Below are 22,165 nucleotides of genomic sequence, written 5' to 3' on the forward strand. Positions count from 1 at the left end.
GATAAAAAGTCAGTGCACAATTTATTTATTAATTGATAATACAGGGTAAACCAACAGTTTACCAAGAAGGAATGCAATTTAATAAGTAAATTACCGAAAATAGGTCGAACAATTTGTCTAAATATTATGACAATAAGTAAATGTAATATCAATATTGAAAAAGTAGTATGGGCATTAAACTGATCTCAAGAATTAAATTATACAAATTATTTCTTGGTAAACTGACATATGGCTCACTCTGTATATTTAACACTATCAAAAAATATAGTGTTAAATTAGTTCATACTATTGAACATTGAATATTCTTTCTGCAGTGAACATTGAATAATCTTTCTGCAGTGTTATATCCTTTTTAGGACTTTTCATTTGTCAATATTAAGGACATATGCGCCTCCCGAAGTTTTCCGAACTGATTAAAACAGTGTACATAATTGTCATACATCAAATATTGGAGATTTTTAACAAAAGAAGCTTAAACCATATTAAATTCATCGCTTTTGTAATTCTCATTGTAGAAGGGAGGGCTAATTTTACAGTCATTTACTGACTGTACCTTCATTGGTTATTAGAAGTAACATAGTAGTAATAATAATACTCTTATAAGGATACCGTATAGTTTTTAGTAACTTGAGTATTATATAAAATATCACTATTTTATCAATTTAAGATATAAAAAAATAAAAACAAGAATTGGTTTGTTGTAAGAACATCTTATGCCCTGCAAGAAAATTGAGATTTGCCAGCATCAATATGATTATATATTACAATTTTATTCTTAAAGTGAAATAATTTATTAAAAAGATTTCAGTTATAAAGAATATTAACTTAAATAACAACAGGATTTAAATCTATTTGCTATAAAATAGGCTTCCTTGAAAACTGGATATTGTGTTAAAAATGACAATGAAGTTCTTTTATGTTGCCACGGATCTCAGCTGACTCACAACATCACAAATAACATAAGAAATCAATGCTGCTATGAAAAGTCTTTATTGTCTTTCATAACAATTCCAGTTAGCAGGTTTTGGAAGACTATTTTGTACAAATGGATTGAATTCTGCTATTACTAAATTATGTACTTTTATGTGAAATAAAGTACTGGGTTGTCTTGATTGGCAATACTTGTTTATTATAATTTTTCTGCTTATGGACAAAGCTTGCTGTACATTCATCTGTCCATCTTCCTTTTACTTATGTAAGGAAATATGACTGATGGACAGAGAGAACATTGAAAAACTAGCTCATTGACCAAATGTACATATATTTCGATGTTAGGGTCAATGGAGTAGATCATGGAGCGCATAAAATTTTATGACAACCTAGGATGGCAACTTTCACTATGCTAACAGAGCCAGCACCAATTGACTGCGAGCCTGTTTCCAATGACATACAGAGGATGAATGCAACAAAGGAAACAGGGACTTCGGCAGGCATATCACATCTAGATTGTCTAGGTATGGTTGCATCCTGGGACTTGGGGGTTGGCTATCTACATGGGACAAACTCGTCATTAAGATAATGGAAATGAAATTTGGAGTTATCATCAGGGCAATTGTACTGAGGCTCTAGAGTATATTACTGGAAGGAAGAGGATGAAATACCAATCATGGGAGGGTTTCTCTTCATTGAAGAATGAGGGGACCAGCGCATATGTACAAAGAATGACCCCTGAGTGGGAGTGGCGAGCACACACAGGACACAATGAATTATTTTCATATACAATTTACAGTGTATATACTAGTGTCGTCAACTAAAAATAATTATCAGTGTGAAAATGCGTGTGCTCCATGAGAGACTGTGACATTACTTCCTGACATCCACTACCATAAGTGGCATCATCAAGTAATGACATTGAAGGGCACCAGTTGAAAAGTAACAGTTCAATAATGAAATTGCATGCAGTCCAATTATTGCAGTAGACAGAAGTGCACATTATTGTCCTGTTTCTCCAGCACAACTTCTTTTGGCTGGGAGTAAGTCTTTGTGGTTTGCACCCCAGAGGTGCAGCTGTATAGTAATAAACTGTAGCGGCTTGACAGGGACCTTTAACTAATTCGTCTGACGAACTTAGCTGCGTTGTCTCAATGATGCCTGAAACTGAAGTTAGAAAACCATGGACAGTGTTTGCCTTTTGACCCCATTAAATCAATAAAAGATAGATTTCCTTGAATTATCTATAGAATACAAATCAGAGTAAGAGAATACGTTATTCAGAAATTGAATTAAGAAAGAAGGGATAACATGTATACAAGAGACATCTGACTGTATGATAACCAATGGAAGCTTGTGAGTTCTACATACAAATAGCACCAATTATTGCAGCATAAAAATGGTATAGAAAAGTACACCACAGAGAGAGGAGGAAGAAGAAGAGAGAGGGAGATGGGGGAGGGGTGGGGGAAGAGTCATTTAGAAAAAGTTGTGTAGAGCAAAAAGTCAGCCTGGGAAGATTGGAATCATCAGGCATAGCAGACCATCACTGAGAGCCAAACTAAAGGCATTGTCTAAGGATGGGCTCTAACAACGCATTTCATCATTCTGAGATCAGATGAATGAATAAGGACCATCTGTCAAGGCGCTACAGTGGATGAGTCAGGAGTTGTCTTCCTTTATTTCTTCACCACGGTTTGGCTTGTATTCCATGCCTGGATCAAACTGCATAAGGACAAACACCTACAAAAGAAAAACAAATTTCAATATAAAGAGAAGCAGGTGAGATGTATCATTAAGTTAATTTTCAGAAGCTGAGCATTACCACTTACTACAATATTAGAAAATGTTCTTGGTGTTATATGTTCTTTTGATATGTTCATTTCCCAACAGTAAATATGCATATGTCAATATGTTTTCAGTATCCTTTTACTTAATTAGTAGTGATAAAAATACAAGACATATATATATATATATATATATATATATATATAATTATTTTATCTTTCTATTGTGGTTTATTGTGTTTATTTTCTTAATTACGGGTGTTTTCTACTCATAGGTATTATGGTTAATACATTACTGGTCTTTAAGCTAGCCTAAACTCGGTTATCTTAAATGCCCAGGGCCTATTTAAGATAACCGAGTTTAGGCTAGCTTAAAGACCAGTAATGTATTAACCATAATACCTATGAGTAGAAAACACCCGTAATTAAGAAAATAAACACAATAAACCACAATAGAAAGATAAAATAATAATATGTACTCTGTTCGTACCCGGGCATTGCTAAAACAGCTACTGGGACAACAGAAAAATCTAGAAATAATTTAAGGAAAACCACTATAAAAGTATATTAAAAGTTAAATACAACATAAATTATCATATTACTAAAGAATAATATATATATATATATATATATATATAAGTCATAGGTTCAATTTTTAAAGTATTGCATCTTGTTTCAAAAATAAAGAAAATTCTGTAAAAGTTTAATGCATAGACTATTTCAACAAAATAATTGAAAGAAGGAAAATCAGTAGTAGTAAATGATGCAAGAAAACAAGCTTGTACAGCATCAGCCCAAAAAACCCTTACCCATATCATCTATCCATCCTCTCCAATAGTTTGTATAGTTCTTCCTTGAATTTATTCGAGTTATCCACTTAAAAAGCAACAGATGGAAGTTAGTTGCAACAATCAACCACCTTCTGAGTGAAAGCAAACTTCTTCCATACATCTATTTTGTAACCATCTTTCCTCAATTTGAAATTAAAACTCCTTAGAAAAAGTATCGGTAAGGGTATCCACGTGTTACAAGTCGCAACTCCGCTGAACGAGAAGTTTTTTAGCCATATTTAGCCGCTTTTTGAATATTTTTTACATCAAATTATTTTTTGTAAGTAGCTTATAGACCTAGTAAGGATCGTTAGTTTATTCTGAATTGAGACAGCGAGATTTGAAAGTTAATTAATACTTAAGTGTCCATAGATTTACCGTTCGTAACGTCCCGCCCTTGTCTTTCTCATATGATCGTTATATACCGAACCTAGATAGCATTACTATAGTATAGGTTATAATATTTTCAGTGATCAATAAATTCTATTAAACTTGTTGAACTTCGTTGGCATTTAAATTGTACTTTTAACTAAATACATATACCGACTTAGATTACAAACGTAACATAATTAATTAATACATAATTGATACGGAAGTTATATAAAGGGAACTCGAGATAATTAATACTTGACACTAAAAAATATATATCCCGTTATAACTGTGTTGAGAGATAAGTTAGGGTTATAAACTGAAATTGAAATTTTATTTAAATTAAAAGAAATCATGACTCAGACCAGAGCAGCAAAACAAAAGGCTCAAGCTAATGGAAGTGCTGTGGCTCAGAGGAGAACTAAGGGGGGGCAGTTGCCTTCTGAATCACAGCCTTCTAAAATGCACAGCTTGCATGATGTTTGTGGAGCATTCAGGTACGGGACACGATATTGCCATGGGGGATGTCTTTGTGTGTGTGCGATGCAAGGAGTGTATCGAAATCAGGCAACAACTCAGCGTTCTTATGGGCCTATATGAGAGCTTGAAGAACAGGGTGGATGCCCTCGAAGGAACTAAATTGAGGGGCCCATCAAGCTCTCAGCTGCCCACATCAACGCCAGAGCTTGCACTTGGTCATCGCGCAACACAGCGGCAACCCCCAAGGCAGAATGCACTGGTCCCAAAGGAACTAGTAGTTGTTGGTGACTCTATTGTCAGGGAAACGGGGAACATGCTTTGTAAAAAGGATAGGTGGAACAGGACCAGGGTATGTCTGCCAGGGGCAAAGGTTGATGACGTTGTAGAGCAGATATCATCTTTTAAGGGCACAAAAGGTGATATAGTTGTACACGTTGGCACTAATGATATCAAGAGTAGGAGACCGGCGGAATTGCTTAACAAGTACAGGTCACTGTTGAAAAAAAGCCATGAAATAGGGTTGAATTTGAAAGTGTCTGCAATTCTGCCCAGACACGATAGGAGGGAGTATATGATGAGAGCCTTGTCGATCAATTCGGCCCGGGAAAGATTGTGCAAGGCTCAAGGGGTAGAATTTTTTTCAGCCTGGACTGTACTTGTTAACAGGAGAGATTGCTTCTACAGGGATGGGATACACTTAAATAGAAAGGGTGCAAGAATATTTGCTGATGCTATCGAGGCAGTGTTAGGTGGGTCGGAAAACTGCTAGCTTGGAGGGAGACAAAGACGAATAGATTAACAGTAGCCACTGGCAGAGGTGAAAGAGATTCTTGCACTGCTTCTATTGGAATGAGCAGAAGCCTGAAAAACAAGTTGCAGGATATTTCAGAGACTGCTGGAAGTCATTGCGGTACAAGTAAACACATGGGTTGTGTTAGGGTAGCTAAGAATAGAAATAGGTGCATGTATACTTGCGTGTACACCAATGCTAGGAGTTTAGTAAATAAATTTGATGAATTTGAGGTATTGCTCAAAACATCAAAGGCAGATATTGTTGGGATATCAGAGACGTGGTGTCACACAGATATAAGGAATGCAGAACTGGAATTTGGGGAGTACAACGTCTACAGAAAGGATAGACTGGATAGGAAGGGAGGAGGGGTTATGCTGTTAGTTAAGAAATACATAAAATCCAAGGAAGTGAAGCCAGTGGACATCACTGACTCGACAAACTGACTGGACAGTGCAGTGTCGAGTCAGTTTGGTGTGACATAAGCATTGGGAGATCAAAATTGAGAGTAGAAGTGTGCTATAGGCCTAATGACTCTGATGAGTATAATAAGAAACTGTACAGGGAAATAGAGTGGGCCAGTAAATCAGAGAATCTTATAATGGGAGATTTTAATTTCCCAGATATTGACTGGAATTTGGGAGCTGGTCACTCACACACTAGCAAGGCTTTTGTGGATTTACTGGATGATTGTTTTCTACATCAGCATGTTCGAGAGGCAACTAGAGGGAGTAATACTCTTGATTTGATTATCAGCAGTGATTCTTCATGCATTAAGAATCTGCAGATAAATGAACCACTAGGTGGCAGTGATCACAGTGTGCTGAAGTGGGATTTACTCAAAGAGGTAACTACCATTAGGGGTAAAGGGAAGGGTTATTGCTTTCGTAAAGGCGACTACGATGGACTGAGACAGTATTTAAATTCTATACAGTGGGACCAACTGATGATGTTACCAACAGCAAATGCAAAATGGGAAGCATTCAGAGAACCTATCTTGGAAGCTACAAGGCTTTACATACCAACTAAGAAATATTGTTCAAGGTTTAGGCCTAAATGGATGTCAGATGAACTAATGAGGCATATGGCAGAGAAGAAACATGCATGGGATACATACAAATTAACATATGACACAGAAGCCTATGATAGATACAAGTTGATCTGTAACCAAGTTACAAAGGAGGTTAGGCAGGCGAAGGCAGATTATGAGAAATCATTGGGAAGGGATGCAAAGAAAAACAGCAAAGAGTTCTTTACTTATGTAAACTCTAGAAGGAAGGGGATGAATCAGATTGGTCCACTTGATATCGATGGGTCAACTGTTGATGATCCTGCTCAGGTAGCTAACAGGTGATCTGATAGAGGTGTATAAAGCTTTGAATGGTTTGAGCATGCTCAATGCTGATGGGATTCTTCCTCTCGCTCAGAATAATCACCTGAGAGGGCATAAATTCAAATTGAGGAAAGACAGATGTAGGATAGACGTGCGGAAATTTGCCTTTAGCCAGCATTGGTTGGTTGGTGGAACAGACTTCCATCCCTTGTCGTGGAAGTTGATAGCCTAAATAAGTTTAAGGCTCAGCTGGTCAGGTATTTCGAACGAACAGAGGGGTGAAGTGGAAGTGGTTTTTTTTTTTTTTTTTTTGGCTGATGCTGCATAAGCTTGCTTTCTTGGATCAAATGCCTCTACTAATGCTAATGCTTACGAGGAAGAATGCATTAGCACTTTGTCCATTCAAAGTCTTAAATACTCAATCAGATCACTTTGCATATGCCTAGTCTCCAGATGCTGGAAATTTTAAAACTGAAACCTTTAGCCTTTCCTGGTAAGGGCACTTTTGGTTCACTCACCAATCTTGTTGTGGTTCACTGCACCCATTACAACAGATCAATGTCCATCTAAAATGAGGCATTCAGACCTGTATGCAATACTGAAGATATGGCCTAACCACTGCCTTATACAAAAGATAAATCATCTCCCTATCCATGCTAGCAAAATTCCTGTATATCATTGACAAACCCCATGAACTGTTCTGGCAGCATGTCAGCACTGCTCCAAGAACTTCATATCTGACTGCACAATTTTTCACAGGTCTTTTTCATTTTACACTATCCAGAGTGTAGTACCAACAGCTGGTACATTAATCTGGGATTACTGCTCCCCATATGAACTACCTTGAATTTGTCAATATTAAAATTAAATTGTCATTTCTCAGCCCATCTGCCTAATCTGTCTGCATCTTGTTGCAGTAGCTTACCTTGATTACCCTCATTAACCACGCTTCCAACCTTTGTATAATCTGCAAACTTGGACATTAAGCCTGATATACCTTCATCAATATCATTAATAAATAGAGAAAATAACAATGGGCTCATTGCTGAACCCTGGGGGACTTCACTAATAACATTAGTCCACGAAGAATAGTGAAGTCCCCCAGGGTTCAACAGTGGGCTCATTGTTATTTTCTCTATTTATTAATAATATTGATGAAGGTATATCAGGCTTAATGTCCAAGTTTGCAGATTATACAAAGGTTGGAAGGGTGATTAATGAGGGTAAATCCTTGGCACATTTATTAGAAAACCGATGTTTAGATAAAGTAGAGTGTGGAATAAAGGACTCCATCCCTACAAGAATAATTTCCTGAAATCCAGTATATATGATATCAAAATTATTTTTTGAATTCAATTTGTTTGTTACTACATCCTAGTATCCAAACAGATTGGACAGAAAAGATAGCCCCTTACCAAATCCATATTGTGACTGAAGTATAATTGTACTCCTGTCTAGATGGTCCTGAATTACTTTTGTAACCAGTGAGTCCATTATTTTCCTTGGAACAGTAGTTAAGCTAACAGGTGTATAATTACTCATGTCACTATTTATCCCCCCCCCCTTTTGTAAATTGGGGTTCATTTGCACTTCACCAGTCTACAGGGATCTCCCCTGAATCTCAAAATGCACTAATAATTATGACTAAGGATTTGCTTACCTGCTTCCCTTTTTTAAGTTTAGCTTCAACAATTTAATTTATAAATACTGAAAACAATGGGCTCACTTTCTTCCACTTTTCTCTCAGTTATCACAAAATCATTTAGCTTCCTGTTAGAGTGTGATAAACTTTTGAATTTTCTTTTAAATACGACAACTTTTGGCATTCCCTTCCCTAAAGAATTCCTCATGTGTGAATGTAGATGCAAAATAACTATTCAGTTTGTCAGCAACCTAAGCCAGCAACTTGATATTAATGGTTCAACTATTGATATCAAGGTATCAATATGATTTATTGCCTTCCTGGGCCAATATGATTTATCACCTTCCTTCTTTCTAGTGTTTACATAAGCAATGAAGTCTTTGCTGTTTTTCTTTGCATCTTTTGTCAAAGACTTCTTATAATCTGCCATAGCCTGCCTAACCTCTTTTGTGACTTGATTGCAGACTATGATCACTTCCCGATAATGTTTCCCATTTAGAATTTGCTGTTGGTAACTTCATTAGCTTGTCCCACTGTATAGAATTTAAGAATTATCTGAGACCACCAAAGTCACCTTTATGAGAACAAAAGTCCTTCCCTTTACCCTTGACAGTAGTTACGTGTTTAAGTAAATCCCACATAAGTACACCCTGATCACTGCCACCCAGTGGTCTTTTATCTGCAAATTCCTAATGCATGAAGAAAGAAAGAATCGCTCCTGATAATCAGATTAAGAGTACCACTTTCTCTTTTTTCCACTCTAACATGCTGCTGTAGAACACAGTCATCCAATAAATCTACAAAAGTTTTACTAATATGTGAGTGACCAAACCACAAGTTGCAGTCAATATCTGGAAAACTAAAATCTCCCTTTATAAGGCATTCTGATTTTCTGGCCCTATTTCTCTCCCAGTTATTCATTATACTCATCACAATCATTAGGCCTATAACACACTTCTACTCTTATTTTTGTTTTCTCAATGCTTATAGCAAATCAAACGGACTGAACATTGCACTGGCCACACATGTCAGCTGTTTTCATTGCCTTAGATTCAATATGCTTCTTAATGAAAATAATAATGTCTACCCCTCCTGTCCTGTCTGTCCTTTCTGTACACATTGCACTCCCTATTTTACAATTCTGTATCACTTGTGTCTGAGTGACACCACATCTGCAATATCCCTACAATGTCCACATTTGATGACTTAACCAGTACTTAAAATTTATCAATGACATTAATTACAAATGAATCATGTATGATACACTTGTCATGGATAGCTCCTTACAGAATCTAATTCAACCAACAGTTATTTGTTGGACATAGGTATTGGATCAATGTCAAATGGGTTCCCTTGTAGTGTAGAATTTCATTACTTGAACTGTAACATCACTATTCAGTAATATGTTACAATTCCATTAACATTCCAATAACATTATATTCAAGAATGTTACACAGTCTGCTTGCATTATCTACTGCAAAAATCAACAAATCTAGGTCTATATCAGGGGACGTAGCCGAGTGGTCATGAACGAGAGTGCATAGCACTCTCGTTCCTTGAGTGGACCGGGGTTCAAGCCCGTGACTACTAAATACAATAAATATTTGTATTGACGATTTATTGTAAACTCTACTGACTTGGTTGTCGTGCCGGAGTATAAACAGAAAATTTATTTATTTTTATTATTATTTTTTTTCATTTAACTGCAGTTCAGGTGGTGACACACTCCAAATCTAAGTATTTGTACCAACGTACAGAAACGTACCAACTGGGTGGTACTACACTCAGGGAAGTGGAAAGTGAAAAAGACCTGGGGGTAATTGTGCAGCCAAATATGAAGTTCGCTGAGCAGTGCAGACGGGTTGCCAGGGCAGGTCATTATCTACTGCAGTCTTGTAGTCTTGTCAATGGTATATAGGAATTTTGCTAGCAGGGACAGGAAGATGATAATACCGTTATACAAGGCAATGGTAAGGCCACACCTGGAGTACTGTGTACAGGTCTGGAGGCCTCATTTTAGGAAGGATGTAGAGTTGCTAGAATGAGTACAAAGAAGGGCAACAAGATTGGTGAGAGGAACAAAGGGATGCTCTTACCAAGAAAGGCTTGAGTTCTGCAAATTGCAGCACCTGGAGAGTAGGCACCTGCGAGGTGATCTCATTGAGGTGTATAAGGCCTTGAATGGGTTGAGAAAGCTAGCCGAATGCTGATGGGATTCTTCATCTTGCTTAGACTAAGAACCTAGGGGGCACAGTTTCAAATTGAGGAAAGATAGTTGTAGAATAGATGTGCAGAAATTTGCCTTTAGCCAGCGGGTAGTTGATTGGTAGAACAGGCTTCCATCTTTTGTTGTTGAAGCTAATAGCCTAAATAAATTTAAGGCTGAGCTGAACAGGCATTTGGAACGAATGGAGGGATGAAATGGGAGGTTTTTTTTTTTTTTTTTGGCTAATGCTGCATAAGCTTGCTTTCTTGCATCGTATGCCTCTACTAATGCTATTGCCAGCCATAGACGCCATCACACAAAAAGTAGTGATTCGTTGCTTCTATAAATATTCTTGCACCAATTCAAAATTCAAGTTTCTGGAAGAATAGCACCACAGTGCAATAAACTGGTTACTGTAGCTTACAGCTGTACATGTAGTCCTTGCTTTGTAATGCCTTTCACGGCGCCTCCGTAGCCAGGTGGGAAGGAGCAGCAGTGCGTGTAGCACACGCTTCTTGATTAGACCGGGATTCGAGCCCGTCACCACCAAATACGGAGAATGCGGAAAGGTCAGGGAATGACCACCGCATATCCCCGAGCAATATGGCCTTAGTTGCTAATGCTCCTAAAAACCAAATAACAACAACAACAGCCTTTCACATAGAATGCACTTGCCATCTCTTATATATGTTCATTAATTTCATAATCAGCAGACAACTTTGGGTATGATTTTATCTCGCAACATGTCATTTGGGCAGGTGGTGACAAGAAAAATAAATTTACAGTTCCATTATGCCCGACTTATTTCTGTTTTATACTTATTATTATAAAGAGAGAAAATAATGCACTATCCTATATATACTTTTTTTTTCTAGTATGTTAAGTTCCTTATATTATGTATTTGATGAATTAATTTTATGATTTTAATAATTATATTTTTATTTATAAATAATTTAATTCAAAATAATTTAATTTTGGCATTGATAATTTTATTTCATTTAATGAATTAATTAATGAACTAACTTTAAAATGCATTGCAAGCAACTGTCCCAAATGCCAAGATTGTTTGTACTTATTTATAATATAATTTCAGATATCTAAATTCAAATCCTTAAGCAACTGCTTACTGACTTATATCTAACTTTAGCATTAGTAGAGGCATATGATGCAAGAAAGCAAGCTTATATAGCATCAGCCAAAAAAAAACCACTTCCCATTTCACCCATCCATTCACTCCAAGTTTGTCTAGTTCAGCCTTGAATTTATTTAAGCTGTCAACTTCCACAATGATAGATGGAAGTTTGTTCCAGCAATCAGCGACCCTCTGGATAAAGGCAAATTTCCACACATCTATTCTACAACTGTTTTTCCTCAATTTGAATTTATGCCCCTTCAGGTGTGGAATCTGAGGAAGAGGAAAAACTTCAATCAGTTAATGAAAGAAGCAATTTTTTTGTACCTCTTTCTGTCTTTGATTTTGTATATATGAATATTTTTGTTTTTACTCTGCATGACTACATAGATCAGAGGAATTACAACTATTGTAATAATTTGACAAGAATATTTTTATTAAACCATTTAATGATATGGGCTTGATCTGACCAACTCAAGAACACCCACATTGACACTTGGCTAAAGCAGGCTTTAAATAAATATTCTGTTTATACTCTAGCAATATACATAGGTTAGAGGAGTTAGAATTAATCATTTTGATAAAAATACAGGCATACCTCGGTTAACGTTACCTCTGATAACGAAGCTTCGATATAACGAAGTCCGCAATTTCAAGCCCCATTTAACATAAAAAAAAAAAATTTCCAGTTTAATCACCTGAAATCTAAACAAACTGAAGAAATTACGGAAACCTTTGGGGCTTCTCGTGGTTGGTTCGAGAAATTTAAAAAACGGGCCAGGATTCATAGTGTAAAATTAACAGGAGAAGCTGCAAATAAGTTTCCAGAAAAACTAAAGGAAATAATTGAAGGTGAAAATTTTGTGTTCAGTGTTGACAAAAGCGGTTTGTTCTGGAAACGGCTACCAAAAAAAGCTTCATTTGTATTGAAGAAAAATCAGCTGCTGGGTTCAAAGCAGCCAAAGACCGTTTAACGTTACTCTTTGGATCAAATGTCTTTGGCGATTATAAATTAAAATTGTTATTAGTTTACCATTCAGAAAATCCGAGGGCGTTAAAAGGTAACATAAAAATGAATTTACCTGTAATATGGAAAGCAAATAGAAAACCGTGGGTTGCCAAGGAGCAACCCATTGAATATTTACTGATTGGTTTGTTAACCACTTTTGTCCTGAAGTAAAACGGTATTGTCAAAAAAACAACTTTGAAGAAAAAGCTCTTTTGTTGTTAGACAATGCTCCGGGACATCCTACTGATCTTAACACGTTGGACACATGCATTCCTGTCAAAGTTGTGTTTCTTCCAGCAAACACAACTTCCCTGATTCAACCATTGGATCAGGGAGTAATAGCATCATTTAAAGCTTATTATTTGCGTCGAACATTAAGCAATTTAACTGAACTAGAGGATAAAGAGGAAATGACAGTTAAAACTTTTTGGAAAAACTGCACCATTAAAAACATTGATAGTCCTTGGAAAGAAGTCACTAAGAAATGCTTAAATGGAGTTTGGTGCAAAATATGGCCAGAAGTTGTACTAGAAGAAGAAAATAACATCCAAGAAATTAGAAATGAAGTTATCCAGATGGCTCAATCAATAGGTTTCGAAAATGTCGATGAAGAGGATGTTAGAAATTTATTGAATGCAGAAGATGATGGTTTTTCAGTGGAAGATTTAGAAAACCTTGTTAACAACAAAGACAAAGATAATGAAGACGAAGTTAAAGAAGTTCCTGCCGAAAAAGTGTTAACAACCAAAGATTTAAAAAGGTGCTTAAATGACATTGAAAACGTTTTAATTTTTTTTAGTGAAAATGATCCTGATTTAGGAAGAAGTGTTATTATTAAGCGATCAGTGTTAAATGCAATAACTCCGTATAGGCAATTGTTAAATGAGAGAGAAAAAAAGCATAAGCAATCAACTTTAGACTCATATTTTAAAATGTGATTTCACTTTGTAAGTTGATTGTTTATTTAATAAAACTTTTCTTTGTTCGAAAAAAAAAGCTTTTCATTTTCTTTACGTAGGAACATATCCCTATTCTGGCAATAGTATTTTTACCTCTGAAAACGAAGTTTCGCTTAACGAAGTAATTTCGTGGAACGCATCCTATTCGTTATTCGAGGTATGCCTGTATTTTAATTTTATCATATTTTGAGGTTACATGAGCTTGAACTGTTGTCAATTCAAACATGACAACTACACTCCTGCATTTTGATCACTCAGCTATATTATGGGACTATTCAAATCTAATGATACATTCATTAGATTTGAACTACTGGTAATAGGATACTTCACTGTGGTTGAGGCATTCTGTTACTCATATATTATTGTCAACTTGATAGTATGAACCAGAGCTGTAATGCTCAATTTGTTCTACATTGATATCAATATTGGTAAAATGATAAGAGAAGTTTACCTCAATATAATACGTAGAATACTTCCGTATGATACTCTCCAGAAATTAAAACAAAAAAATCACAAATCTTACATTACAGTAAAAAATAAAAAATAATTAAAATTCAATTGAACATAATTAAAAAATTAAAAACAATTGACCACAATTAAAAATCAATCTAACACAATTAAAAATCAAATTAATTAAAAGAAATTTAACGAAAAAAATTGCAAAAAAACGATTTTCCTTCCTGAAGCCGACAACACTTTTTGACCGTATGTCGTAATTTAATTTTTAACACAATTAAAAATTAAATTAAAAAATTAATTAAATTAATTTTACAGTAAAAATCTTACATTACAGTAATTTTTAATTACTGTAATGTAAGATTTGCGATTTTTTCGTTTTAATTGCTGGAGTATCATATGAAAGTGTTCTACATATTATATTGAGGTAAACTTCCCTTATTATTTTACAAATTATTGTCAACTATAATAGTGCCTTTGTAAGAATGTTTTTGCACAGAATCCTATAAGAAATAAAGTGAAATAGCACACAATTTTTAATGTACCTTAATGAATTGCGAGAGGTACATTCAAAGTCAGAGTGCTATCAAAGTTTTCTTTTTAAAGACTGGGAAGGTGACTTACATACAGAACCATGCTATGTCACTTCATAATGATTTAGGCCAGTTATAAATATGGTGAAAAATGGCAACTTAGGTTTAATACTACTAAATAAACTGCCTCACTCACCTTGGGAAACAAAAGCCCAGGCATAACTTAGCGGTTTGGAGGGATTTAAAGGTGGTTCAGGTTTGAAAGAGACAATGAGACCTCAAATTTAAAACACAGTATAAATAGTTGCCAAGACATAAGGTATCCTATCAGCGTTTTATCAGATCTTTGCAAATAGCTAGAACGGTGTCATTATTCTTCTATATAAGATGATAAGAGTGGCCCCCAGACATGGATAGATTTTCCAAATGCAGTGAGATCGCATATAATAGTGCACTCAAATGTGAAGGTCATGCATAATAAATGGCAGTACTTCTATAGAGGATTCAAAGAAGAATGGCCAGATGATATATATGGAATGGCTTAGCATAGGGGGTGGGCCAACTGCAAAGCTTGACAACTGTGTATGTGCCAAATATACAACACCCACTAATTTTGTTCCTTATGTTTAAGCTGATAACAAGTGCAGTGGTATGCAATTTCCTTTGTTCTGAGTTAAAAAGTGTGTGTGTGTGTGTGTGGAGAGAGAGAGAGACAACACTAAACTCAGGATTAACTAAAGTCATCTGAAATTGACTACTTCAGTTATTAGTTTTCAAGGAAAAAGGGCATTCCAGAGTTCATTAGCTGTTAAGTATGAAGAATGGGAACAAATAAATGCCTTAAATTTTAATATTCTGCCCTTTAGGAGATCTGATCAAGGTGTATAAGTTCCTGAAAGGGATAAATAAAATGATTGCATGAGGTATATTCTCACCAGAAGGAGACCTAAAAGCAAACTCATGACGTTTTCTTCTCTGTTGTTAGATCAATTGAATAAATGGCTTCCCAAGGTGGACAAGGTGGAGCATTTGTGATTCTCCCTTCAGGACAGGCATGGACTGAATATTACCTTTACAGCAACTCCCCAGCTTACGTAATACTCGACTTACGGAAATTCAACTTTACGTAAGTTTTTGCCACCTGGTGCAAACTTAAAAAAAATCATGGAAATGTATTTTGCATCCCATAGGAATAAATGGAAGTATCGTGAAAATATTGTAATGTGAACCCAATCAATAACACGTTTTTTTTTGGTAATTCTTTCCACGACCTTGAAAGTTGAAATTTTCGCTATATAACAGCTATTTATCTCTCTAAAAGGTCATTTTTATAATGTAAATTGCACTACACTTTCAGTGCAAATGCATCAGGAATACATAGCTATATCTGAATAAATCAGAATATTAATAAAACGGCATCGTTTTAAGTTATATCTCATATTGTGAATACCTTCACAACGAGTTGCCATGATATTGCACTACTTCGAATAAGTAACGCTTCACCTAAGGAGAAGACTAATGTTACTTATTCTCAGATGGATACCACCACCCAGACGGCACCGTTTCAGGGCTATTTATGTATGTATGTGAATATCTACTCGAATATCCACTTGTCCCTATTAGACTTAGAAAAGCAAAAAAGGTAGAGGGAAAGTTATAGTAGGAGTGGAAGAGGAAAAGAAACGGTGTAGAAGAATGAAAGGGACAGTAACTCCTTCAACTCACACCACTCAAAAACTCATAAACTCCTCGAATAGGCAACGCTTCCCCAGTGGAGAAGGCTGTTGTTACCTATTCTTGGAAACTCCGGACATCATCAAGCTCCCCCTAGCGGCACCGTTTCAGGGCTTTTTGGCCCTTCTTCGGTGGGTGGGTAGGTACCCGAGTGATGCAATGATGGCAAAACAGTTATGAAGTATAACTCCACAATATGAGAGATGCCTGATGGTGTATCATGTATTTAGACTCAAGCGTTTAGGGCATAAGCCTCAAGCTATGAAGGAGTCTAGAAGGGCCAAATAGCCCTGAAACGGTGCCGTCTGGGTGGTGGTATCCATCTGAGAATAAGTAACATTAGTCTTCTCCTTAGGTGAAGCGTTACTTATTCGAAGTAGTGCAATATCATGGCAACTCGTTGTGAAGGTATTCACAATATGAGATATAACTTAAAACGATGCCGTTTTATTAATATTCTGATTTATTCAGATATAGCTATGTATTCCTGATGCATTTGCACTATATTTATACATAGTCTAGACTCCTTCATAGCTTGAGGCTTATGCCCTAAACGCTTGAGTCTAACTACACTTTCATTGTTATCATATGTTCCATTATAAGAATCGATTTTGAATGCCTTTGTGTATTTTTCTAAAACACATTTCTGGAGGTCACTACCATAAAACAATGAAAATAATTTGCACTTTCTGGTTTATTGGGCTTTTCTGTTAGTGCATCTAATTATAAACTGGTAGTAAACTCAATCTTATTGCATTTGCGATAATACCGATAACTGGAATTGTGTGGGGTTTTACATTATTATGGTGGAATGTGTATTCTCCTTCACTGAAATCTTCAATCATATAAAAAACAATTAAATTTTCAGATTCTTCTCTTCATTCCTGTTTACTTATTACAATGGTGAAGAGAAAGGGACCAACGGAAAGTGCAAGTGCTGGCAGTGTTAGGAAACGAAACAAAATTGATTTAGAAATGAAGATGATTAATTAAGAAGCACGAAGCGGGACAAAGTTTATCATCTATTGCACGAAATTAGGTCTTTCTGTTTCAACAGTGAATACTATTTTAAGGGACAGTGCACGTATAAAAGAATATGTTAAAGGATCAATGCATTTAAGATCAACAGTGATCACAAAACAGTGTTCAGGTGCTATATCGAAGACGGAAAAGATATTAATAATATGGATGGAAAATCAGATTCAGAAGCAAGTGTCCCTGAGTCTAAGGGCCATTCAAGCAAAAGCAAAGAGTATTTATGAAGATATTAAGGATAAGTACGGCAAACACCAAGCCAAGTTCATGGCAAGCAACTGGTGGTTTAATAGGTTCAAGCATCGCACTGGTTTCCAAAACATTATAGTATGCGGTGAAGTCGCCAGTGCCGATTCTGCAGCTGCAGAGAAATTTTGTGACGTGTTGGAAAAAAAACCTTCTAAATCTCCACAACCCTCAACTTCTGCAGCGGCATGCTTATTAGCTGGAGAGTTAATTCTGGCAACCATGCTCGAAACGTAAAACTTGCTGATGTTATACCTGTCTCCTCTCTCTTTTTGTAATTTTATAATTTTGAAATTTTTGTAATTTTGTAATTTTTCCTGCACATGACAAAAAAATTTAATAAATAATTCTATTTACATGTTCATCAAACATTTCTTTTTTGCTTCAATCAAATTTGCGAGTACTGCATAAGCATTTAGGGAAATTCTGACTTACGTAGACTTCCATGGAATGCAATCCTTACGTAAGTCGGGGAGTGACTGTATAATGAGAAATGTAAAGTACTGCATATGGGCAGCAGTAACCCCAGAGTAATGTATCAACTGTGTGGTACTACACTCAGGGTAGAAGAGAATGAAAAGGACCTGGGGGTAATTGTGCAGTCAGATATGAAGTTTTCTGAGCAGTGCAGATGATCTGCAAGAGTATTTCATGGTGTCTTGTCAATGATATACAAGAATTTTTCTAGCAGGGATAAGGAGGTGATTATTCCCTTTTATAAGGCAATGGTCAGGCGACACCTTGAGTAATGTATACGGTCTGGAGACCTCATTTTAGGAAGGAAGCTGCTGTAATGAGTACAGAGAAGGGCAACAAGATTAGTGAATGGAACAAAGGGTTGCTCTTATGAAGAAAGGCTTAAGTTATGCAAATTACAGTGTCTGGAGACTAGGCACCTGCACGGTGATCTGATTGAGGCGTATAAGGCCTTGAATGGGTTGAGCACTCTGAATTCTGATGGAATTCTTCCACTTGTTCAGATTACGAACCTAAGGAGGCATAAATTAAAATTAAGGAAAGACAGGTGTAGAATAGATGTGCGGAATTTGCCTTTAGCCAGCGGGTGGTTAATTGCTGGAACAAACTTCCATCTGTTGTTGTGGAAGTTGATAGGTTAAATAAATTTAAGGAGGAACTGGACAAACATTTAGAGGGAATGATTGTGTGAAATTTTTTTTTTTTTTTTTTTTTGGCTGATGCTGCATAAGCTCATACACTGCTTTCTTGCATCACATGCCACCACTACTACTACTACTAGAATCACCTCCTTATCGCTGCTAGCAAAATTCCTGTATATCATTGACAAGACCCCATGACCTGCTCTCTCTGTCTGCATGGCTCAGAAAACTTCATATCTTACTGCACAATTACCCTGTGTCTTTTTCATTCTCCACTACCCCGAGTGTAGTACTACACAGTTAGTACAGTTCTCTGGGGTTACTACTACTCATATGCAGTACTTTGCATTTGTCAATATTAACCTTCAGTTGCCACTTCTCAGCCTATCTGCCCAACATTTCTAGATTCTGTTACAGTAGCATATTGTCATTAACAACCTTGCCAACTTTGTATCATCAGAAAACTTTGACATTAAGCTTGATATACCTTCATCAATATCATTGATAAATATGCAAATGAACAGTGGGTCCAACGTCGAACCTTGGGGTACTCCAATAATAACATTAGTCAATGAAGAGCAGTGTCCATTGATTACCACTCTCTGTCTTCTCCCACTCAAACCATCCTTTTATCCTTTGTAGCAACTTGCTCTTAATGCCATACTGTTCACATTGTACAGTCTTCCATGTGCAATAATACTGTTGCACATGGAAGACTACTGTTGCACATGTAGTCTTCCATGTGCAACAGTATTATTAAAAGCTTTCCTGAAATCCAAGTATATGATATCAAAATTATTCTTTGCATCCAATTCCTATGTCACCACATCATAGTATCCAATCAAATTTGTCAGACAAGACTCTCCCTTAACAAACTCATGCTGTGTCTGAATTATTACTGAAGTCTTGTCTACATGATCCTGCAATCCTTTAACCAGTGACTTCATTATTTTTCCCTGGAACAGAAATTAAACTGACAGGTTTGTAATTACCTGTGTCTTTCTTTGATCCTCCTTTGTGGATTCGGGTCACATTTGCACATCTCCCGTCCATGGGTACCTCCCCTGAGTCCAAGGAAGCTCTCATAATTATGGCTAAAGGTCATCTCTTCCTTTTTATTTGAACAGAAACTGAATGGCCAGAAAGATGTCTGATCTACTATGAGTTTGTTGCTATCTTGAGTCATATTTGGATAATGTATTGTATGATGGATTTCTAAACCATACATAGTAATGAACATTCTAGAAGAGAAGTATAAAGGCCCATTAAACTTAACTTGAGCAAAATTAAGACTATTAAATAAGATGATTAAATAAGAATATTAACATGTTGACTGCCAAGGCTTATTAGGGTAAACTGGTCTCCGACGCCAATAGAGTTAGGCATGGTAAATTATTCAAAACCCAAATCATAATATATATTCATCACCAAAACTCGTAAAAAAAAAGCTTATTGTTGTAAAAAAAACCTCGCAAATTATCTCGTAGTTGGCATATGTAATTGTAATTCTTCACAGCAGCCAACTAAGAGTTAACTTGATTAAATCAGATGTGCTGTAACTTGCAGAAATTGCTGTATATGAGGCAGTGCTGTGTGTAAATCCACTGCAGTGATGCAGACTTTGTTGTGTACGTTGTATTTAGTACTTTGTTACATGTTTTTTTTTTTTTACAAAAAAAAAAAAAAAAAAAAAAACGTAAAAAAAACCCCGTAAAACATGGATAAGAAGAGACCACTGACCGAAGAAGAGCTTGAGCTTTATTCTAATATGAGTGACTTGGAATCTGAAGAGTTTTTTTACGAGTTGTATGGTTCTGGTTCATAGATCAAATGTTCTTGTATTATTCAGCGCTAAAAAAACCCATCAGATGGCCAAAAAAATACTGCATTACATATTATAGAAATATATATTCATAATGCATACATCCTTTTCTGTAAAGTTATGGGTTTCTCTGAAGTTCGGACATTTTATGGTGGAACCCGTAACTTGATGGAAAAGTTACATTGAATCTTTGATTGGAGAAAAAATTCTAAACGTTCCAAAGAAGATCAGGTCTCAATGTAAAATTCGTTATTTAGAATTTCAGTTGGCTATACTACCAACAGAAAAAAAAACCACGCCCATCTATATATGCCTTATCCAGTATGTACAAGAAATAACAAACCCCATGGAATACGCTATTATTGTTCAGTGTGCCAAAAGAAGCTAGCTTTTTGTGTGAATAAAATATTTTGTTTTGTGAATAAATTCTGTTTTCTGACGACATGGTTGATTTTTCATTCTTATCCAGAAACCTACCATCCATCAGTTGCACGTATTTGCTACGAATATAATCGTAGCTGCACCTGAAAGAGGCAAGTCATACCAGTCTGAGTTAACTCGTATGTGACGTCTTGGGCCAGATCGCCAAATACAAATTAACTCGTAGTCAGCAGTAAACACGTTAACAAAGTTTTTTAAGCAAAAATAGCCTTGAGCGTCGGGAATAAGCATACTGTAAATAAATATTGTTGCAACCAACAAAATGGTAAAATAAAACTTTATTAAAAATATACAGTGAGAATTAAAAATAAAAATATACAGTGAGAATTAAAAATAAAAATATAATTAGAAAATACATGGACACTATTAAAATATAAAAAGTGAATATACTAAAAGGAATAATAATATAAAGGCTAAGAGTGTTAAAACAAATATACACCAAGTAGCTTTCAGAGCAATGTGTCCCTTTATCAAAAATCTTTAAGGTATATTGAAAGCCCTAAAATATTGGCATATTTCTACTCCAATAGTTATCATCCTTTTGTATATGAAAAATAAATTTTTAAATGTTTATAAAATTATTCCACCAAAGCTGCCCTTGATGAAGAAATTAAAAGTTTGACAGAAAGATTTAAAAACAGGAACTATCCTGATAGTTCAAGTTCATTAGTCAGTATATCCAACAAGTAGTAGTAGTGGCATGTGATGCAAGAAAGCAAGTGTACGAGCTTTTGCAGCATCAGCCAAAAAAAAAAAATCACACCATTCCCTCCAAATGCCTGTCCAGTTCCTCCTTAAATTTATTCAACATATCAACTTCCACCAACAGATGGAAGTTTGTTCCAGCAATTAACCACCCGCTGGCTAAAGGCAAATTTCCGCACATCTATTCTACATCTGTCTTTTCTTAATTTGAATTTATGCCCCCTTAGGTTCGTAATCTGAACAAGTGGAAGGATCCCATCAGAATTCAGCGTGCTCAACCCATTCAAGGCCTTATACACCTCAATCAGATCACCGTGCAGGTGCCTAGTCTCCAGCCACTGCAATTTGCAGAACTTAAGCCTCTCTTGGTAAGAGGATCCCTTCATTCCCCTCACCAATCTTGTTGCCCTTCTCTGTACACGCTCAAGTAAATCTACACCCTTCCTAAAATTAGGCCTCCAGACCTGCACGCAGTACTCAAGGCGTGGCCTGACCATTGCCTTATATAGAGGGACAATCACCTCCTTCTCCCTGCTAGCAAAATTCCTATATATCATTGACAAAACATCATGACCTGGCCTGGCAGCCTGTCTGCATTGCTCAGAAAA

General features: G+C 36.0%; 1 protein-coding gene across 1 annotated transcript in view; it reads right to left on the reverse strand.

The window, feature by feature from the left end:
* Positions 1–1,112: 1,112 nt before the first annotated feature.
* Positions 1,113–22,165, reverse strand: part of LOC150083724 (calcium-activated potassium channel slowpoke-like) — a 668,330-nt gene continuing 647,277 nt past the window's right edge. Inside the window, 1 exon segment of the mRNA XM_090378165.1 lies at positions 1,113–2,673. Within this exon segment, the coding sequence (XP_090234291.1) occupies positions 2,593–2,673 (81 nt within the window). The 3' untranslated portion in view covers positions 1,113–2,592.

The sequence above is a fragment of the Mastigoproctus giganteus genome, chromosome 7, assembly GCF_048544385.1.
Source record: "Mastigoproctus giganteus isolate SK-2022 chromosome 7, ASM4854438v1, whole genome shotgun sequence".
Lineage (NCBI taxonomy): Eukaryota > Metazoa > Arthropoda > Arachnida > Uropygi > Thelyphonidae > Mastigoproctus > Mastigoproctus giganteus.